Source organism: Protopterus annectens, chromosome 3.part1 (genome assembly GCF_019279795.1).
Source record: "Protopterus annectens isolate FY-2018-M chromosome 3.part1, PAN1.0, whole genome shotgun sequence".
Classification (NCBI taxonomy): Eukaryota; Metazoa; Chordata; order Ceratodontiformes; family Protopteridae; genus Protopterus; species Protopterus annectens.
The window spans coordinates 1,123,542,080-1,123,564,654 of NC_056732.1; the positions used below are offsets into that span (position 1 = coordinate 1,123,542,080).

At 36.5% G+C, this 22,575-nt stretch overlaps 1 protein-coding gene across 1 annotated transcript in view; it reads left to right on the plus strand.

The window, feature by feature from the left end:
* The window catches only part of LOC122797756 (transient receptor potential cation channel subfamily A member 1-like), a 1,191,690-nt gene that overhangs the window by 974,710 nt on the left and 194,405 nt on the right, over positions 1-22,575 (plus strand). Inside the window, exons 19-20 of the mRNA XM_044066280.1 lie at positions 4,550-4,620; positions 16,216-16,364. Coding sequence (XP_043922215.1) covers positions 4,550-4,620; positions 16,216-16,364 — 220 coding nt within the window. The remainder of the gene's footprint in view (positions 1-4,549; positions 4,621-16,215; positions 16,365-22,575) is intronic.

Consider the following 22,575-nt stretch of genomic DNA (forward strand, 5'->3'; position numbering starts at 1 on the left):
TGGGAGATTGCTCATCTCCCTAGGCATTGTCACCACTGAGCCCTGCTTCAGAAAGTGGAGACAGTACTGGATGGGGATGTGACTCAGTGAGTCAGCAGAGATTTTCCTCTGGCAATGCAGGCATCCATCCTATTGTCAATAATCTCCTCCACATTGTCTGCAAGCTGCCAATGTGTGGCAAGGGTGTCACCTAATCTGGCATGCTACCAGTTGCAACAACAGCCCCAGCATCTGGTCAGGCTGCTTACAGAGAGTGATGCAGGCAGGTAGGAAGTATGAAGGTTATTGTGGCAGGCAGGGGCCCCAGATATAATGTGGGTTTTTTTTAATGGTGGCTATGGTGATGCTGCAGCTGCTTTCTGTGTGGGGGCCAATGACATTACCATAGGGATGGTTGCAGGTAAGTGATGTTGCTGTATATAGTAGCAAAATAAATGGAGAGAAACAGATTAAGAAATAAATGCATACAATGGAAAGGATAGTGACAAAGAGGGTGGAGAGAGAGATCCAAATAGAGTTTAAAAAATACAGCTGATATTTACTTGCCCTATGATAAAGTTACAACTAATATACATGAATTAGAAAAAAATGCACCTCCTAAGTTAACATCACTGCTCCCATACACGGGTGAGAAGTGTGTCTACATCATATGGGATCACCTATTAGCAACAGCTCAAAAGATAGATGCTAGAAAACCAGATATAGTGGTCCATGAAAAGAAGACAAAAGTAGCATTTTTCCTTGAAATCACCACACCCACCCAGTGCCTACAGTGTCTTGCGTACAGAGAGACACAAAGTCATAAAATATGAGGATTTGCAGGCAGAAATGAGAGCAATGTGGAAGAAAGATGCCCAAACAGTTCCAATAGTAGTAGGAGAAACCCAGAAGACTTGCAGAAATTAATAAAAAGGTGAGAAGAAGTTCTGAACCCTGCATCATCAACACTTGCTCTTCAAAAGATTACTATATCAAGCTACTTGAACAAATTGATGGGCCTATAATCCAAGATGCAGTAATACTATGTCTGAAACAAATACACATTAATGAAGGAAAAAAAAATAAAAAACTTTGACATACCTTTCACTCACAGTTTATAAGGAGACAGATTTTTTGACAAAGATTATCTATGACACACATGTCCAGCTACCCAAAAATGTTGCTTATACATGTTAATCTCATAACAGTAGCTGGTTCAACCACCACCCTTTGCTAATACTATGAACCAGCATCCCACATACTCAGCTCTTCAACTGACAATCAAAAAAAAGCAATTCACTGTAATAAGCACATTATTACATTGTAAGACAGTGGCATATAACATTGAGCTATAATCCTTCAGCCCCCCCCCCCCCCAAAAAAAAAAAAAGAAAAAAAAACAGTCACTCCTTCTGGTATACCAACCAGGTTGTCTTCTTTTGAACTGTAGCAAACTGTTTGCTACTAGTAGCAAACAGTTGTTACAGTTTATACCCTGCCTGCACAAAGTGCTACAGTGCTCAAATTTTAGTTTAAAAAAAAAATCTTCTTTTTAAACTGTAGCAAAATGTAGCAAACAGTTTTTTATGATTTATACCCTGCCTCCACAGAGCACTACAGCACTCAGATTTTTGTAGGAAATCTTAAGTGCCTCAATTTCTTACAGCTTTCCCTGTGCAATCGCCTGTTCACTTCAATGTATTCAGGGTCTATAACGTGAAATATAGCTCTGTGTAATATTTATGGATAGAATGCAGTGGCAGATTATTTGTGTAGTTAAGATAAGTTGCACTTACAAGTACACAGGTGGTGATCCTTGTTTAACTCCACCCTCCCATTGGCATAGGACATCAGGATTGTGGTGCCTCATGTCACTGTAAGGATGATAGAACTCTTCCCCTATATGTGGGATGCCAGTGGCATGGGTTGCAGCCTAGACTAAACTATTCCAAATTTAAGTCTTATAATGAGCCCCTTAATAACCTTCCTGCAGTAGCTTCTGGCTGTATTCCCGACTGAGGAGGTACAGAGGGATTTTTGACTAATCCACCCACCACCATCATGCTCTAAAAGGAGCATTATCCTTTCATTCTCTACCAATGGTGTTTAATCTAGAAGAAACTCAGTTAAAAAATGACAGAAAAATGGCACCCAAAGTGGGTCTCACATATCCCAGTCTGTTGTGCACTGGCCGGCATCAATGAGCACCTCGTTTACATGATGGAAGGTGGATAACATAGGCACTGTGTTATGGTTCACAATGACACTTGAAGATGCGAAATTTGGCAGTCTTGTGTGTCTGTATCTGTTGGAAAAAGAAAAAAATCAGGCACTACAGCGACAACATATACAGATGGTTAGATTTAGAAGTACAGACCTACTGTATACACACACACACACACACACACACACACACACACACACACACACACACACACACACACACACACACACACACACACACACACACACACACACACACACACACACACATGCATGCATTTGAAAGCATAACTCTCAAACTTCAAATATTGGAAATAGGAACAAAGGCCCTTGAAAAATAGGAACATCCATTTAAAAATAAGGACATCTAATTAGCATAAAATTTGAATATTAAATAGCAGATAACTTCCCACTTTCAGTAGATATATTGGATAGTACTCTGAAAAGTGTAAAATCTGTAGACTTTAATGAACTGTGTTGGAAAATACTACCACAAAAGGTCATTAATTTCTTCCTCAGAAAAGGAAGTTTATAAGATGTGTATCCTCTTTTTTGAAATTATTGTTGCGGCTGGTATGCTGGTGATTAAGCACAGTTTTCTGTTTCAAAAATTACATCTGATGAGGGGAATTCCAAAAAATGTGTGAAGGTGTAAATCAAGACTAAAAATAGGGATATATCACCAAAAATAGGAACATGCTAAATCCGGCCTGAACATAGGAATGTTCTTCCAAAATAGGGACAGTTGAGAGATCTGTTTGGAAGTACAGACCCCATATACACATTCTCATGCGCGCAGACACCACACACACACACACACACACACACACACACACACACACACACACACACACACACACACACACACACATACACGTGTATGCACATATGTAGTTATTTGCATTTGTTTAAAAGGAAAACCTTAGTGGGTAAAAGCCCCTTTTCAATGGATGTCTGAAGAGAAAAGCTCATTTACATAGTATATGGTTGATGACACTGAAAAAAGAAAACAATTTACCCAGGTAACAAATACATCTGGGAAAATTAACATATTTGTTGGAGAACAGACAGTAATATATAGGATTATGCTAGTATTTACAGTATGTACAAATAAATGGTAAAGCCATATGAGGTTGTGATAAAAGACAAGTTGCAAACTTTCGGGAAAGATATAAAAGGAGTGAAGAAGACATAATGGAGGTGAAAACAATGGAGAAAAGAGGGACGGATGTGGCATGGGGAATGGAAATGCAATATAAAATAATGAAATGGGGGGAGTAGAGAGGGTAGGTCAGCAGCAGAGATGTAGAAGTTTGTGGAAAGAAAATAAATGTGGTTATCCAAGGGGAGGTGAGCATTTATAGCTCCAATTTTGATGGAGATGGCAAATTTATGGAACTGTAGTCCCTGTCTTAGGATGAAAATGCTTACTTAATTTAAGTATATATGCATTAACTGAGAGGAATGGGAAGCCTGAGACTCATCTTGCATCCTTTTTTTTGTTGCTTAGGACTAAAAATGATAAATTATTTTGTTTGCTTTTCTGCATTTAATTAGTTTTAGCCTGCTAATTTCTGCATTAAGAGGCAGTGAACCTAAATATCAAAAAGGGAATTATTTCTCAATACTAAGGTCCTAGTCAGACTGAAATTGAGGTTACCACCAACTTCAAGATATACCTTATTCATTTATGGTCATGCTTACTTTTCAGCACTATCAGGTGTGATAAGTAGGTAGGCGCATGCTCCTCAAACGTCTACATTTCCAAATGTCCAGATTTTTGCCTCATATTTTTGGTCTGTTCTTCATAAAATTTGTAGTTTTCTGGCAAACCACTGGGGACTGACGTCACTAAATTATGATAGACATTTGTATTTCAGATTTCATATCCTTCAAAAAATTACATGCTAACACAAAACCTGTTATTCTAGCAAATGTCTCCATTTATAAGAGCAATATTTCAAATGTATCCTTATTTTTGGGTTTTTTTCCCCCCTTATTTTGGGGGGTATGTCCAGATTTCTTGCTGTAAAAGGTTGAGAGGTATAGGTAGGAGTATACAGGAGATACCTGATGAGGACCTCTAAGTTAGTTATTTCTCTCTAATACTTAGAATATTCAGAAGTGAAAGTTGCTCTGGGTTAGTTTACACTTCCTTTAGCACATTAGTCATATCATGTTTTATACAAGGAAACAGAGCAACTAATCGTTATAATGTTAAAAATGACACTATGTAAAGTTTAAAGTAACAGTAAAAAGAACACTGCTTTATATGGCTAGCATGTTCAAAGTTGCTCCTGGAGTAAAGGACGTAATATTGCCTTTGTTTTTTTTTTTTTTTTTACAGATTATGGTACGCTGCAGTCGTATAGAGCTTCTGACTCATCCCGTTTGCAAGGAGTATTTGCAGATGAAATGGTACTGCTATCTATTAAATTTTGTATGTCTACACCTTTAAAATAAAATGTGACCATTTTCTGTGCTTTGTGTTAAATTGCTATCGAAACTATACTCTGGAAAGCATGCATTTGTGGGCATGAGTGACAAATACAAATGTGGAAACAGTTATAGGTATGTGCAGTGTGACATAAAGCTGCTTTTCTTTGTCATTATTTGTTACCTAAACCTAACACTATCTTGCAATGTCATACAGAAGGAATGGGAAGACCAAAGCTTGGTAATAGCCATTGGTAATTAAATACATAATGCATGTGTCATTGAAATGGATCTTCTTCTGTATGTTCTCTGATCAAGGCATTATAAGTTCATAGGGTTATAGGAGGTTACTGGGCTAATGGCCCTAGGGCCTTTACAAGCCTAGCCATGTAAAAAACCGATGTACTCTAATTGACCATCATAAGATGGTCATTGTTAACTATGGTCAATTAGGGTACATGTTTTTTTTCATGTCTAAACTTGTAAAGGGCCTAGAGCTTTTAGCCTAGTAACCTCCCTGTAGATGATAGGGTTGCCACCTTTACATCATGCCAAATCATGAAAAATAAGCCACACACCTGGAATAATGTAACCATGCCTACTTGCCTCAGGTAACTTCACACCTTTTAACAATCCACCTCCAGATTTGCCCAGCCTAAACATCATATACAGTGACTGCATGCAATAAATGTACAATTAAGCATAGGTAACATGTAAACATATACTTAGCCACTAACAAATGAAACAATAAAGGCTGAAAAAACGTTGAATAGTCATGATTCCAAACATTAGCATAACCACAAACAAATGAAAAGAAAACAGGTTCCCACTTTCTAAAACTATTGTAATGATAGGTGCCATGTATGACAAAAACACAAATGCGCAAAACACAGACTAGCTATTGGTTACAGTGATTTTGCAACAAGACTATGTATGATAGTTAGCAGACTTTACAATCCAATGCTATGAAAAGCCTCTGATCCTCATAGGGTGGACGCTGCCTTAGAGGTCTAGTAGTATCACTATTCTTCTGTCTACTGCATCTATCAACAAGCTCTAACTGGCTAAGACTGCACTGTAGCAGTTGTAGGAAATAATCAAGTTAAGCCAAAGGTCTGCAAGCAGGGAGATCCCCAGAAACCAGAGAATTTTAAATCTCCTGGGATGCATTTTATAGCCCTTTTTTCAAATGATTCCCTGAGCAAAAATCATGACTAAGGATATAAATGCAGTCTTTTCTATAGAATGTGTTCAGCGCAAGGCTTGATGTTTAAAGATTAAATAAATAAATAAAAATAAAAATAGTAATTCTCAGTAAACTCAGAAAACAAATGTTTGTGAGAGCATGCAAATTATATTTGGGAATCAGTTATTCAAGCCATTAACAACATTTGTGGCCAAGGGCAATGTATGCAATGCTTCAGGTAAACCACTGACCTTCTTAGCCAAATCTATATAAACACATTGCACCATTTAAATAAACACATTGCACTATCTATATAAACGCATTGCACCATCTATATAAAAGCATTGCACCATCTATATAAACACATTGCACCATCTATATAAACACATTGCACCATCTATATAAAACCATTGCACCATCTATATAAACATATTGCACCATCTAAATAAACACATTGCACCATCTATATAAACACATTGCACCATCTATAGATATGCATTGCACCATCTATATAAACACATTGCACCATCTAAATAAACACATTGCACCATCTATATAAACACATTGCACCATCTATATAAACACATTGCACCATCTAAATAAACACATTGCACCATCTATATAAACACATTGCACCATCTATATAAACACATTGCACCATCTATATAAACACATTGCACCATCTAAATAAACACATTGCACCATCTATATAAAAGCATTGCACCATCTATATAAACACATTGCACCATCTATAGATATGCATTGCACCATCTATATAAACACATTGCACCATCTAAATAAACACATTGCACCATCTATATAAACACATTGCACCATCTATATAAACGCATTGCACCATCTATAGATATGCATTGCACCATCTATATAAACACATTGCACCATCTAAATAAACACATTGCACCATCTATATAAACACATTGCACCATCTATATAAACACATTGCACCATCTATATAAACGCATTGCACCATCTATATAAACACATTGCACCATCTAAATAAACACATTGCACCATCTATATAAACACATTGCACCATCTATAGATATGCATTGCACCATCTAAATAAACACATTGCACCATCTATGTAAATGCATTGCACCATCTAAATAAACACATTGCACCCTCTATATAAACACATTGTACCATCTATAGATACGCATTGCACCATCTAAATAAACACATTGCACCATCTAAATAAACACATTGCACCATCTATATAAACACATTGTACCATCTATATAAACGCATTGCACCATCTATAGATATGCATTGCATCATCTAAATAAACACATTGCACCATCTATATAAACACATTGCACCATCTATAGATATGCATTGCACCATCTGTATAAACGCATTGCACCATCTATATAAACACATTGCACCATCTATATAAACACATTGCGCCATCTATAAAAACACATTGCACCATCTATAGATATGCATTGCACCATCTAAATAAACACATTGCACCATCTAAATAAACACATTGCACCATGTATATAAACGCATTGCACCATCTATGTAAACGCATTGCACCATCTATATAAACACATTGCACCATCTATATAAATGCATTGCACCATCTAAATAAACACATTGCGCCATCTATAGATATGCATTGCACCATCTAAATAAACACATTGCACCATCTATAGATATGCATTGCACCATCTATATAAACACATTGCACCATCTATATAAACGCATTGCACCATCTAAATAAACACAATGCACCATCTAAATAAACACATTGCACCATCTATATAAATGCATTGCACCATCTATATAAACGCATTGCACCATCTAAATAAACACATTGCACCATCTAAATAAACACATTGCACCATCTATATAAACACATTGCACCATCTAAATAAACACATTGAACTATCTATATAAACACATTGCACCATCTAAATAAACACATTGCACCATCTATATAAACACATTGCACCATCTATAGATATGCATTGCACCATCTAAATAAACACATTGCACCATCTATATAAACACATTGCACCATCTATATAAACACATTGCACCATCTATATAAATGCATTGCACCATCTATATAAACACATTGCACCATCTATATAAACGCATTGCACCATCTATATAAACACAGTGCACCATCTATATAAACACAGTGCACTATCTATATAAAAGCATTGCACCATCTATATAAAAGCATTGCACCATCTATATAAACACATTGCACCATCTATATAAACACATTGCACCATCTAAATAAACACATTGTACCATCTAAATGAACACATTGCACCATCTATATAAACACATTGCACCATCTATATAAATGCATTGCACCATCTATATAAACACATTGCACCATCTATATAAACGCATTGCACCATCTATATAAACGCATTGCACCATCTATAGATATGCATTGTACCATCTAAATAAACACATTGCACCATCTATATAAACACATTGCACCATCTATATAAACGCATTGCACCATCTATATAAACGCATTGCACCATCTATATAAACGCATTGCACCATCTATATAAACACATTGCACCATCTATAGATATGCATTGTACCATCTAAATAAACACATTGCACCATCTATATAAACACATTGCACCATCTATATAAACGCATTGCACCATCTATATAAATGCAGTGCACCATCTATATAAAAGCATTGCACTATCTATATAAATGCATTGCACCATCTATATAAACACAGTGCACCATCTATATAAAAGCATTGCACCATCTATATAAACACATTGCACCATCTATATAAATGCATTGCACCATCTATATAAACACATTGCACCATCTATAGATATGCATTGTACCATCTAAATAAACACATTGCACCATCTATATAAACACATTGCACCATCTATATAAACACATTGCACCATCTATATAAACGCATTGCACCATCTATATAAACGCATTGCACCATCTATAGATATGCATTGTACCATCTAAATAAACACATTGCACCATCTATATAAACACATTGCACCATCTATATAAACGTATTGCACCATCTATATAAACACATTGCACCATCTATAGATATGCATTGTACCATCTAAATAAACACATTGCACCATCTATATAAACACATTGCACCATCTATATAAATGCATTGCACCATCTATATAAACACATTGCACCATCTATATAAACGCATTGCACCATCTATATAAACGCAGTGCACCATCTATATAAAAGCATTGCACTATCTATATAAACGCATTGCACCATTAATATAAACGCAGTGCACCATCTATGTAAATGCATTGCACCATCTATATAAAACCATAGTACCTTTATCTGATAAGAACCCAACTTTTCATAGTGGTCCAACATAATATACAAGGAAAACCGAATAAATACAAGAAGGTATATGCTGCATGTCTTAAACAGTATGGAGTGCATACATTGTACAGGGGCTTAGAAAAATTACAAAGTACTTCAAGAAAATGGCACAGCTAAAATTGTATTGATTCACAGGAACTTTGATATTAGGCAGTATTCACTATGTTAAAATAGTCTTCACCACAGGAATACTCTAAAACAGAAAACAGCCGGCATGGTACTTGCATGGATAAGATTTCACATCACACAAAATAAACAGTGTCTGTGATATGTTTATGGATATACAGACTTCTCCATAGAATTAAAAATTCACTTTGACTTCTTATACTGAACAACTTGAAAGGATATAATTCACAACCTATAAGCAGAGAGAGAAGTGAAGCATTAAACTTATGAGCTATGGAATAATTAGTTCCAGATGCTGTGAAGTGTAGCCACTGGTCTGTGGATGCAGCAAAAATTAAAAAAATATTTTAATCAAAGGCACAAATGAGATATGTTTAACTGCAGAAAAGGTCACTTAGATGCAAGATCATTTGTCAGTGTGAGAGAGACACAGTACAGGGTATCAGCATTGTCAAAGTGCAAACGCTGTGCAGTTTACCTAATGCATATGTGGCATATTAAACAGGAAGGAAATGAGTTTTGAGATTGTGGAGGTTGAGCTGTTGTGAAGACTGTCTTGTTGACAGTGGAATATGTTGTTATAAAAGTAGAATACAGTTTTGCATCTAGGACAAAAGAATATTGTATGAAGTCCTCTGGGCCTAGTAGTATGCAGTGATGGTGAATGGTTGGGTGTGTGTGTGGGTGAAACAAATGAAGTTTTGAGATGGTAATACAAAAGAGAAAGTTAATACATAGCAAGGACATGCTTCTGTGTCTGTTTATGTCTAAACATAACAACTCTCAAAGTTTGTGTAATGCAGATAAGGCTGATTCTAGACAGGACAACTCTTTACTGCAGAGACAGAGATGGAATCTGTGCAGTGAGATAATCAGTAGTGGAAGTGGTGGTGGTGTAACGGTGCAATGATCTTTTTTATTTTATTGATTTTATTATCTATTTTTGTGGTTGGGTACTTCCCTGCAAATGGAGCTAGCAAAGAGCTAAAAATAGCATACTCTGAACAAAAAAGATATGAGATTAGATTTTTGAGACTGACAGCTGGATGTTATTATATATAGCTCTACAGTAAAAAGGAGGAGATGTGCTGTAATACTTTGGAAGTTCTGGTACCTTCAGAGGGACTTATTTTGTACATTTACTTAAAAACAAAGACCTATAGATGCCACGGTGGTACGGCGGTAGTGTTGTTGCCTCACAGCAAGAGGTTCTTCAGTTCGATTCTCGGCTGGGCTTGGGAGTGCCTTCTGTGTGGAGTCTGCATGTTCTCCCTGTGGTTGGGTAGCATTCGAAAGACATGCGTGTGTAAATGGGTGTGCCTTTTTTGAAGGTTGAGTGTCGAGCTGGCACCTCGACGTTTCATAAAAATCTACTGCCAATCATTAGCGGTCTGGAGTTCCGCTGTGGTGACCCCTTACCGGGAAAAAGCCGAAAAACAAACAACAACTTAAAAACAAAGACCTGTATGAGCTGAAAGGATTGAGCTTAGAGAAAGTACAGAGTTTGTAGGAACACCCTCAGAGTGTAGAAAGTTACTATATACATTTAGTACACTACTGGATAAAACAGTGCTATGAGGAAATGAGGGTTCTACTGGAAATTAATTTCAGCAGTATGATTTTGTAGAGTGGGTTGTTGCTTACAAGTCAAGGGCATAGTTTAAAGGAAAACTCCACCCTAGAACTAAACAAAAATCAGTTTTTTTCACTCAATCTTTATTTCCTGACCCATTTTCATCATCATCAGCAGGCTCTTTTTCCCATTTTTTTTCTACATGGGGTTGGGTTATCGGTTTAAACGTTGCCAACTCTCTCAATTCAGTGCCACACTCCTGCCTTCTTCAACACTCATGCCTGACTGTCACAGATCTTCTTTCACACAATCCATCCACCTCTTTGCTGGACATCCTCTCTTTCTCTTATCTTCTTCCTGTCTGTCCCAAATCTTCCTCACCAGATTGTCTTCTGCTTTTCTACATGTGTCCAAACCACCATAATCTGTTCTCTTTGATCTTTTTTGCAATTGGAGCTACTTTGGCTTCTGCTCTTATGTCCTTGTCTCACAGTGTGCATCCTACCACCTTTCTCAGGCACTTAATTGTCATTACCTCTAGCTTCTTCAACTGTTCTGCCTTTACTGCCCAGATTTCTTTGCCATACAGTAGTAGTAATCACACCACTGTCTTCTACACCTTACTTTTCAGCTTCTTTGGCATTCTTCTGTCATAGACTACACCTGATACTCTATGCCAGTTGGCTGCAGCCCCTCTGATTCTAGCTTTGACCTCTTCATTCAGAGTACCCTTCTCTTCAGCCATTCCTCCCAGATACTTGAAACTGTTTACCTATTCCACTATCTTTCCTTGTATCTCTATTCTCAGCTTCTTCTGATTTCCCAATTTCCTGACCTATTTTAACACCTCAAAATCACTCCAAGTACTTTATTTGTAATTTTAGCCTGTTTTCCACAACATAGCTACAAATGGGGCTTGATGTATTAACATCATCTTGTTCTCCCTCAACTCTTTCTCTTTCTCGTAATGCTTTGTATGACTCATGCCAGACATAAGGAAGTAACTGTGAATTCCCATGCCATTGACATATAATGGGATTTGTGTCAGTCACTGTTAACTTCTTTACCTTCTGTAAAAGGACTACTTATTTTCTGTCTCTAATCACCCTCATTCATATTTGGCTCAGACCTTGTTTTTCACTATACTTAGAAGTTATCCAGCTACAGCCAGGAAAGTAGCTAAATTGCAGGCCTTTGTTCAGGGTTTTCTTTTGTAGTTCAAGAGGAGTTTCTCCACTGGCAACCTTTTTGTTTTGAGTACTTATTTACCTACCAATGTTTTCTACATGACTATAGTCCATCATCCCTTCTGATGGAAAAGAGATATATAATTCTTCACAGAGAAGTACTTTAGTGCCTTCTTAGATGTAAATGGTCTGAAAAAGTATAATCAGTATGCTTTTTTATCTGCTGAATGAGGGCCAGTAACATCTAGCATGTTATTTGAAAAGAATGATGTCTCATACCGTATGTTAGCAAACTTAATTCTGTATTCCATGGTTTGAGGTCTACAGCCTCCATTTTCATATGCGTTACTCTCTGCAAGTCACTTTATCCAGTAGTGCTCCTTGAGTGAGTCCACTAAAGGTTCATGTGTATCAGTGGTCTGCCCCTGTTGTCAAATAACTAGCCATTTCACCTTATCTCGGTGGTCTGCATACACACAGATTGTTTTCATTTGAGACTACTAAAGTTTTTGCTATCATTTGGGCAAGTCCTCCAAGGCTGGCATATGACCCTTTTCATGCCATCCATAAGAAAAATAACAGGAATGCACAAAGAGGGTCCATCAGCCTCAATAGAAATCAATAATTTAGTGGCAATCAGTACAGATGAAGATGTTCACAGAAACCATATATGAACAAACATTGACTTGTATTATTTGTTAGATCCAAAAAAAATGTAGATTTACTAAAGTATGATTTTTCATATTACAAGACTATTACAAGAACTGCACAACACATTTTTCTAAATTTTTATATGAGAAACCAAAAGAAAATATTCCTGTAAATCAGTGAAATGTTTATTTTTATTTATGCATCTTTGATAGGGTTAGTATCATTAGGCTAGCAGCCTCTTTTCAGGGTAGACTCAGGGTGGTATTTATGATGACTAAGGGAAATTTGGCCAGGGGACTGTGGACATTTCCTTAATCTTGTTAAGTGCTGTGGTATATTTCATATCAACCAGAGCTACCAGCATATCAAACAGATGGGACCTCAGTTTAATATTTCATCTGAAGACAGCACACTCAGCAGTGCAGCAGCCCCCCCCCCCAATGCTGCAGTGTTAGCATTGGAAAAATAATCCAAGCAGCTGGAGTAGGACTAGAACCCAAAGATTGCTTATCTTCCAATATGAGACACCAATACTGCAGATGTATTTAAAAACATTTGAATTTGTAGTAAATCAACATCCCTCACTGGATTTCAAACTGATTTTTGAGATTTCTCAGTGGATATTAAGAAAAAAAGTTATTCTCTGTTTCCAAGTCAGATCTGAGATTGTTTCTTCAAGGCTCCAAAGTAAGATGTTTTCTTTGGATATCTAGATTGCTAATACACCATAAATGTAATAAAAGAGTTGGCTTCCTTACAGATGGCTCTGCACATTGTATTTAATGATTTGGATTAAAATGGGGTCCATAGTCTAAATACTTTGGTAGTATTTTAGTTGGCATCCAGCATGGAAATGCCACCCAGCACCTTATATGCTAGTGTCCTATACAGGGAGCTGTATAACCCTTATCACAAAGAATCTTTGGAGAGCAATTACTGAGAAAGGCAGAACAATAAAAGGTTTAGATATTGTCTGAAGGCCTAGACTGAACCATTCAAAAAATGAAAAACAAAAATCAGATCAGTAAATAAAGCACTGAAATGAAAATGACGAAAACCTCATCATATAGTATTGAGGGGGTCTATATATTAGAGCATCAAAGTCTCAAAACTTCAAATGTTCTGATATCGACTCCTATTCAGTGAATGCTGACAACATCGAACATGCAGAACAGCAAATTTTTTTCCTAGGGAAAAAATTTGCTGTTCCAAAACACATACACACAACACAAGCACACCAAACAGCAATCCACACAAATACACCTAAAATCATACATCTAACCCTACACTAAACTGTACATACACCACTAACTATCCACTTACCTTAACCCAAACTCTAACCCTAAGGTCCGTCACTATCGCGCACTTACCTCACCAGCGCCCTAACTCAAACTCCCCTAACCTGCCCTAACCCTCACGTCCACAAAATCGCACACATACCTAACCCACGCCCTAACCCTAACTCACCTAACCCATGCCCAATCGCACACTTACCAGAACCCGACCTGTAACTTTCCACCACAGTGCTGAAAATAGCAAAGCGACAGAAGTGGACAACCGAATTCTTTCCCTAGGAAAAAATTTGGTTTTCTGTATCTTTGCTATTTTCAGCATTCACTGAATAGGGGTTGATATTAGAACATTCGAAGTTCTGAAACTTTGATGTTCTAATATAGACCCATATTGAATAGATGTTATCATCAATTTATTGAAGTCATTGGTTAAACCCCAACTTCCCAATTTTGAATTTAGTCAAGTTTTATAGTCTCATGAAGCACTGCAATTTCCAAAAAAGGTGTTACAGTGTTGCCAAAATGGACTCAGTGTTTAAGAATTTTGCATAAAGACTACATCCTATTATCTTTTACTTGGATGTCTATAATGGTAAACAAAGTCAGTGTTGATTTAAAAGAAAAGTGTTAATGCTTTAGATGAGGGCACACTGCCCAACTAAAAATAATTGGAGATAGGAAGCATACATTTTCCTGCTGACTAAATGGACCATGGAACTTCACCTTCTGTTGAAATACCAAACTTGATTCACTGTGCTTGTTCAAATGGGATAAGGGCATTGATTATATTAGGTAGAATGTACTAAGTCTCAATTTTTAAGAATTAGGCATATCTGCTCTTCCTAGAACTCTTATGAATACTACAAACAAGATTTGATTCACACGTTTAAGAACAGGGGATATGAATATAATGACATTATGACTACCTTTAACTGGGCATCACAACTGGACAGAGCCACCTTATTAGAATATAAGGACAAAAAGGTGGATAAGACCCCCCCCCATCAGGCTTGTTACTATTTTTGGGTGTAGTATCAATACATTTAGATATATTATTGACCAAAATTGAGGTATCCATTCGGGCTGATAATGATTTGCCTGAAATTCTAACAGCAAAATGTTTATTTTCTTTTTGCTGGGGACCCACGTTAGGATCTTATTTTAGCTACTATAAATGTAGGGGAAGCTTAGAACCTGTTAAACAACAATCAACATTAGTTGGGGATAAACTGATTGGCTGTGTCCAAACAATTCTCTAGTAAAAATACATTGAATGTTTATGATATAATTTTTTGGGGGAATTGTAGTACTGACTGGCTTGTTTATTTGGCAATTTGCTCATGTTCTGCATTTTATGTTGGTCAAAACTCTAGGTCTTTATGCATTCTCATATCTGAACATTTGAGTGATATCAGGAACAACAGGATGTTTAGTTCCTTATATAAGCATACAATTAAACATCAGTCTGCACAGTTTAAATTTGTAATTATTGATCACATTGAGGGGGATAGAACCTCCAAGCTGGGTTGGCATACTATTTTAAATCAAAAGGAGAAAAGCTGGATAATTAAGTTTGGGGGTTTGTTTAACCCTGTCTTAAATGAACATCTATAATCAACTAATTGGAAGCTTCTGTTGTGTCGGTGACTTAATGTATTTAAGGCTTTGCGTCTTCAGCCATGTGTTTTCACTGAGGAAGGCATCTTATGCTGAAACCAGTCTGAATATATTTCAGGTATTGTGATTTCCACATTACCCTACTAGTGTTGCTAAAACAATAAAGACGTTTGTTCCACTAGTTTGGTGCTGGCCGTATTTTTGATTGAGAATGTACTACATGTCATACATACAGTTGCCTAAGAATGGTTAGAAAGTTACACATAATGTTGAGCATCACAGGAAAAAAGGCACCGAGTAGTATAGCATTAGAGCTAGTATTCAAGGCTATTTATGTATTTCTATCATGCCTAAACAACTGCTTCTAACAGTACCATGTTAGTAAACAAGTCCAATGCACCCATTTTATGCATTTGTGAGTTCAAAATCATGTATATCTGTAGCGGCTGTGTTTGGTCATAACAGATTGTTAAATTTCTTCATAGCTGGCCTAATCAGTTATTTTATTGCATATGAAGCTGCTTTGATGATACCTTTTTATTTGTTATATAGGGTTGCATATGGATTAAAAGCACATATTATTAACCTGACAATCTACACACTTGGTCTTGTGCCACTGACTGCTTTAATTGTCAATACAAATCCAAGAGCTGCGGAAAATGCAACAGTGAGCATGACAAATCCTCATCCTTGGGCTTCAAGTAGAACTACAGCGATGAATACATCTAATCTTCATTCTGGTAATTCACACTGTGAGGTAATACATCATGTTAGCTCTTACAGTAATACTGTTATTATTCTAGAATATGTCATTTCAGGTTGTTGGTAAATTATTTGAGCATCATTATGGGATATGGGTGATGCTTTATTAAATCATTTTACCAACATTTATATTTTCAAGAGTGAAGTTTGCGGGAGTTAAATGTTGCTGGATCATCAAACATTGCCAAGCCCATCATGACATAGTCCTATTATACTTTATGTTTTATTAATTGTATAATGTTTATGAATTATTTATTTATTTGTTTTATTTGCTGTTAAGTAGAAGGCTACTTATGTGAAGTATAACAACATGATTTTGGATACCGAACATAATATTTGAAATTGTAAGTTATTCTTATTTCTATTTCTTATGATCAGCTCTATATAGTAATGTCAGTGTCATCTCCTGTGGGACTCATTGTATATATACACACACATGCACACACACACACACACACACACACACACACACACACACACACACACACACTTGCTGTTAGCAAGCTTCAGTCTGTATTCCATGGTTTGAGTCCTACAGCCTCCATTTCATATGAAAGTCACTTTATCAAGCAGTACTCCTTTGATGAGTCCACAAAACACACACACATGCGTGTGCGTACACACACACACACACGCACACATGCGCACACACACACACACACACACACACACACACACACACACACACACACACACACACACACACACACACACACACACACACACACACACACACACACAAAACCAGAGTAGGCCATGTCTGTGACAAATTGTAAAGAACTCATTACATCACACTAGTTGTCTTCATTCTACCACCAGCCATCTCCTACATATTCAATAAGAGTTGAAGGGGAAGTGGAGACAGAGGAGCTCACTCTTAGTTTAACCCAAAACTTATGAATCTGAGATCAGCATGTGTCAAACAATTAGAAACGATTACTAGCTAACAGAACCAACAGTAAATATTCTTTGCCAATGTAATATAGGAATCGCTAAACTTGATGCAGATGATTATGATCAAGTTAGCAATTATAACCAGCTTGTTACTGTGCTTTCAATTCAAGATGTTCATCCCATGAACAAAATTCAAGAACTGATTCTTTTGAATTTATTTTGAAAAGACTTGTAATTGTGTTCAGGGATCTGACTAGTTGTCTTTGTAACACATATGGAATTTTAACTTCCCCAATGTACTATAAATGTAAAAAAGTCTAGGATTGTAAAGTGTCTAACAACTTTAGAAGTGGCCACCCTCCTTTTCATATTACATAAATGGCAACCAGAAGCCAACTGCATCACTTATGTGGCAACAGCTTTAACGGTTGGATAAAAGGCTGTGCCACCCTTTTATTGTATACGTGCCAGTGAGAAATGATGTCTGTATGTTTCTGATACAGTTCTCTGCTGGTTACCATCTGTGGGGTGGAGTGTAGGTCATTAATTAACAAGATAAATATGTATGTAACTCACTACAATAACTTATCACAGCTAGGTTTGAAAGCTTCAGCCTAGATGTATTGTCCCCCAATGTTACAGTGTTAGATGTATTGTCCCCCAATGTTACAGTGTTATTAATGTGCTGCTTTTTACATAGTCCTTACATGTAAGTGATCAAAATGTACTTTTCCCTCGGGAACAAATATTTTGTAGACTAAATGATGATAATTTTAAGAGTGTCCAAAGAACACTGCATATCGTAATTTGAATAAAGTACATATGTTGCTGCTGCTCTTTTTTCTTGTGAATATGTACATGGGGATTCACTATTTGTTGAAGTTGTTGATACTTTTTTTTTCCATTGAGGAAAATAGAATTTGTACCATGCTGTTAAATATGATTTTGGGTAATATGACTGCATGCCTTATCCAAACCAATATATATCATAACATTAATAATGTGTGTTCCTTCTTTTACTGCTTGATATAATGCTATAAAATCAGAAAAAACAAACAAACATGTAAAGCATTTCTGTAACACAAGACCCAAATGTAACAGTGCTTTTAGAGGTAAGTAACAATTGTTAGACCCCCTCCTAAGTCTCTGTTACAATGTGTCTCATGGAAGGATGTTCCTTGCCTCCTAACTGTCTCTGAATAGCTTGCCTCAAATTTTTGTTTTGTCTACAGAAGTTCATAGTTATCAATCTGTAAGTAACTTATTTAACTAAATCTAAGTAGTATTTAAAAGCTGTCTTTGAATTTTTCCTCTGATTGCATTTACTTGCTATGTGACATCCTTTTAAAGTATTTTATTTGCTTTAAAATCCATGCACTACAGAGTCATGATCAGGTCTCACTGATCATAACCACTTATGATGTGTACTCTACATGGATGCATAACCACTTATGATGTGTACTCTACATGGATGCATAACCCCTTATGATGTGTACTCTACATGGATGCATAACCACTTATGATGTGTACTCTACATGGATGCATAACCCCTTATGATGTGTACTCTACATGGCTGCATAACCACTTATGATGTGTACTCTACATGGATGCATAACCACTTATGATGTGTACTCTACATGGATGCATAACCCCTTATGATGTGTACTCTACATGGATGCATAACCACTTATGATGTGTACTCTACATGGATGCATAACCCCTTATGATGTGTACTCTACATGGATGCATAACCACTTATGATGTGTACTCTACATGGATGCATAACCCCTTATGATGTGTACTCTACATGGATGCATAACCACTTATGATGTGTACTCTACATGGATGCATAACCCCTTATGATGTGTACTCTACATGGATGCATAACCACTTATGATGTGTACTCTACATGGATGCATAACCCCTTATGATGTGTACTCTACATGGATGCATAACCACTTATGATGTGTACTCTACATGGATGCATAACCACTTATGATGTGTACTCTACATGGATGCATAACCCCTTATGATGTGTACTCTACATGGATGCATAACCACTTATGATGTGTACTCTACATGGATGCATAACCACTTATGGTGTGTACTCTACATGGATGCATAACCACTTATGATGTGTACTCTACATGGATGCATAACCCCTTATGATGTGTACTCTACATGGATGCATAACCCCTTATGATGTGTACTCTACATGGATGCATAACCCCTTATGATGTGTACTCTACATGGATGCATAACCACTTATGATGTGTACTCTACATGGATGCATAACCCCTTAAGATGTGTACTCTACATGGATGCAAGATTCATCTCAAGGGCTTTGTTCTCATTGTGAACTTTTTGGCATCCATGCCTCATATACATGCCAACATGGTTATGATTGGAAATCCAGTCATAATCATTTATATTATATCTCATATAACTCTTAATCATTTAGCTTACAGGAGCATGAGATGAATAAGCCCATCCCTTTAAAAAAACAGACAAAATAAACAAGGAACAGTCTTTTTATCTAAATGAAGGTGACTGTAGACATTTCTTTTAGTGGCAGTTATTGATTTTGCTGATTTGCTCTGTTTGGGGAACTCATCTGTTGAAGGGATTCATTTTGTGAAGTTTTTCAGTAATTTTTGAATGTCCTGTTATCTAATTTACAGCTGCATTGCTGCTTTTATATTGCTGTATTTTAACTTTTGATATTTTTCTTGTACTTTGATGTGCTTTACAAATGTGCAGATGGTGCTGGCATTAGCCTCACTTTCATCTCTGCCATATTCATCCTAGTGGCATAAGGCAGAAGACTGACAGCCTGCAATGGTTTGATCCCCCTACTTTAGGTTATCTCCAGTTCCTACTTATTTGAGTACCAGAACTGCACAGGTGCCCAAGGTATAATCTGACCAATACAATGAATAATAAGATTATTCCCTTCTTTGGCCTAAATGTCGTGGGTTGGAGCACATTAACTCTGTCTTGTCTTGTGTGCTACACTCCCATTATCACATGACTGGAAAAGCCAACAGCAGTCCATGTCTTGCTTCAGTCCTTTGCCTCTTCCTTGGCATTTTAAGTACTTCTATATTATAATGTTCCACTTAAATTTACCATGCAGATTTAATACTTTATATTAGCTGTTACAACTTGCTGCTTTAAACACATATAATCTTCTCATACATTCACATGTATTAGCCATTTTATTTATAGGACATATCTTTATTATAATTAATTTTAACTATTTTCTAATATGAATTTGCGTGCTTTATTATTTGACCGTTTTATATTACTTTAGCATCTGGACATTAAACAGTTCCATCTGCATCATTAGTTAATTAATACTTTATATCTGATGCCACCTTCCTGTCAACTAAGTCAACCAGCCCTTTTATCCATTGAATGCTATATTTTTACTCATGACAATCAGATCAAGTATTTTATTGCATAAAAAATGCTTTAAATCTGTAACTCACCTGCTGATAAAAATCTGTATACCTTACACATTTACTAAGGCATTGGTAACCTGAAGGAATAAATCAATGGGTTTCATATCACTGCTGGATGAAAAATGGAGATCTTCACTCTACAGCTAAATTGTATGTGGGTGAATGTGGAGTACAGTGGCTTGGTTCTTAAGGATGCTCTTCATATTGATCACTTCTGCAGTAGCCTTAGCTGTAGGGGTTATATCCTGCCAAGGATATAACAGCCTGACAGCTTCCAAAGCTTCAGGCCACCTTCCACATGCCAAGACTGTCAAACAGCTGGAAATGAGCTAAGATACAAGTTTGGGCATGAAGGCTTGCAGAGCCTTACTGCTAGCAGAGAGAGGGAAGTTAGCCCTGAAAGGACAATGCTAAAAATAAGGGAAAAAAATATTGTCCATTACCTGGCATGAAAAGCATACCAAAAAGGAAGGGTGCTAGAGAAAGATAGAGGCTACTGCAACAATGATCATTTAAACATCTACTGCTATGGAAAGTTCAGCTTACACAGTTGTACTATGTTCTTCATATTGATCACTACTGCACTAGCCATAGCTATATCAGTATATTACCATAGCTAGCTATATTTGGGAGGAAAAAGGAGAAGGGTCCAGGAGCCCATGGAGAATGGTCCTAGTAAAAACTGATCTAGATCAAGAAAATGAATCAAGCTAATAGTGCTTTGTAAAAGTATGAAGAAGACCAAGTAGCAGCTTCTAGAATGCTTCTAGAATCCAACCCTTTCCAAAATGTCATATATGAAGCCAAGGTACTTGTACCCTGACCATGACCTCTACTGTTATGGTAAGTTCAACTTACACAACTGTATCTTTTTTACTTCCACTTGGTATTGATTATTTATACTTTGTATGCATAATTTTTAGCATGTTTGAGGTCTTCTTGAGATTTATCTAGGTATTGCTGATCATTTAACTACTCCATACATTCAGTATGAGATCTCTTGCAATAATTTGATACACAGACCATCAACTGTTAGTATGATTCTTTAAACTAAAACAAACAAACAAAAAAAAAACATATATATATATATATATATATATATATATAAACATGCATGGAACCTGTGGCTAACAACACCAAAAAAAAAAAAAGAGAGAGACTTTTTTTAAATGAAGGGACCCACACTCATTCTCCTACTTAAACATTATAAGTCCATGATCATACAGTCTCCTGCAACATTGTTAAACTGCTCACACATGCTGTAACCTTGCAGTAAACCAAATAATGGGACTATTCTGTTAGGAATTTCGACTGTGTAGCTTCCATCTGATTTGGGAACTTTTGTTGAGAAGCACATCTCCCTTCCACGTATATTTTGTGTTTACTCTAGGTCTTGTTCTCTTGACTGTTGTCCAAATAGGTTTTGCACTGGATTAGTTTACTTACCTTGTCAACACATAAATAAATATGGAGGCATGTATAGAAATTTAGTCTGAGATATTATTGTATCAAGTTGGCTTAAGCCTAGGAAGATAGCATCCCCACCATCTCAGAATATCATCAAATCATCACTTTTGTTGTGAAACTATGGTAAAGGTCTAGACATATGTAAATCTAAAGAATTTTTACCTGGGCATTCAATTTCTTGCTAAAAAAGGAATCATTTTGCATGATGAATGCCACGTTAAATCAGTGATTAGTGATCTTGAGCAAAAATGGGTTGACTTAAGAATATTTTTGTGGACACTAGGTAGTTTTTCTCTAATAATTCAATCTTTAAAATAATTGTTTG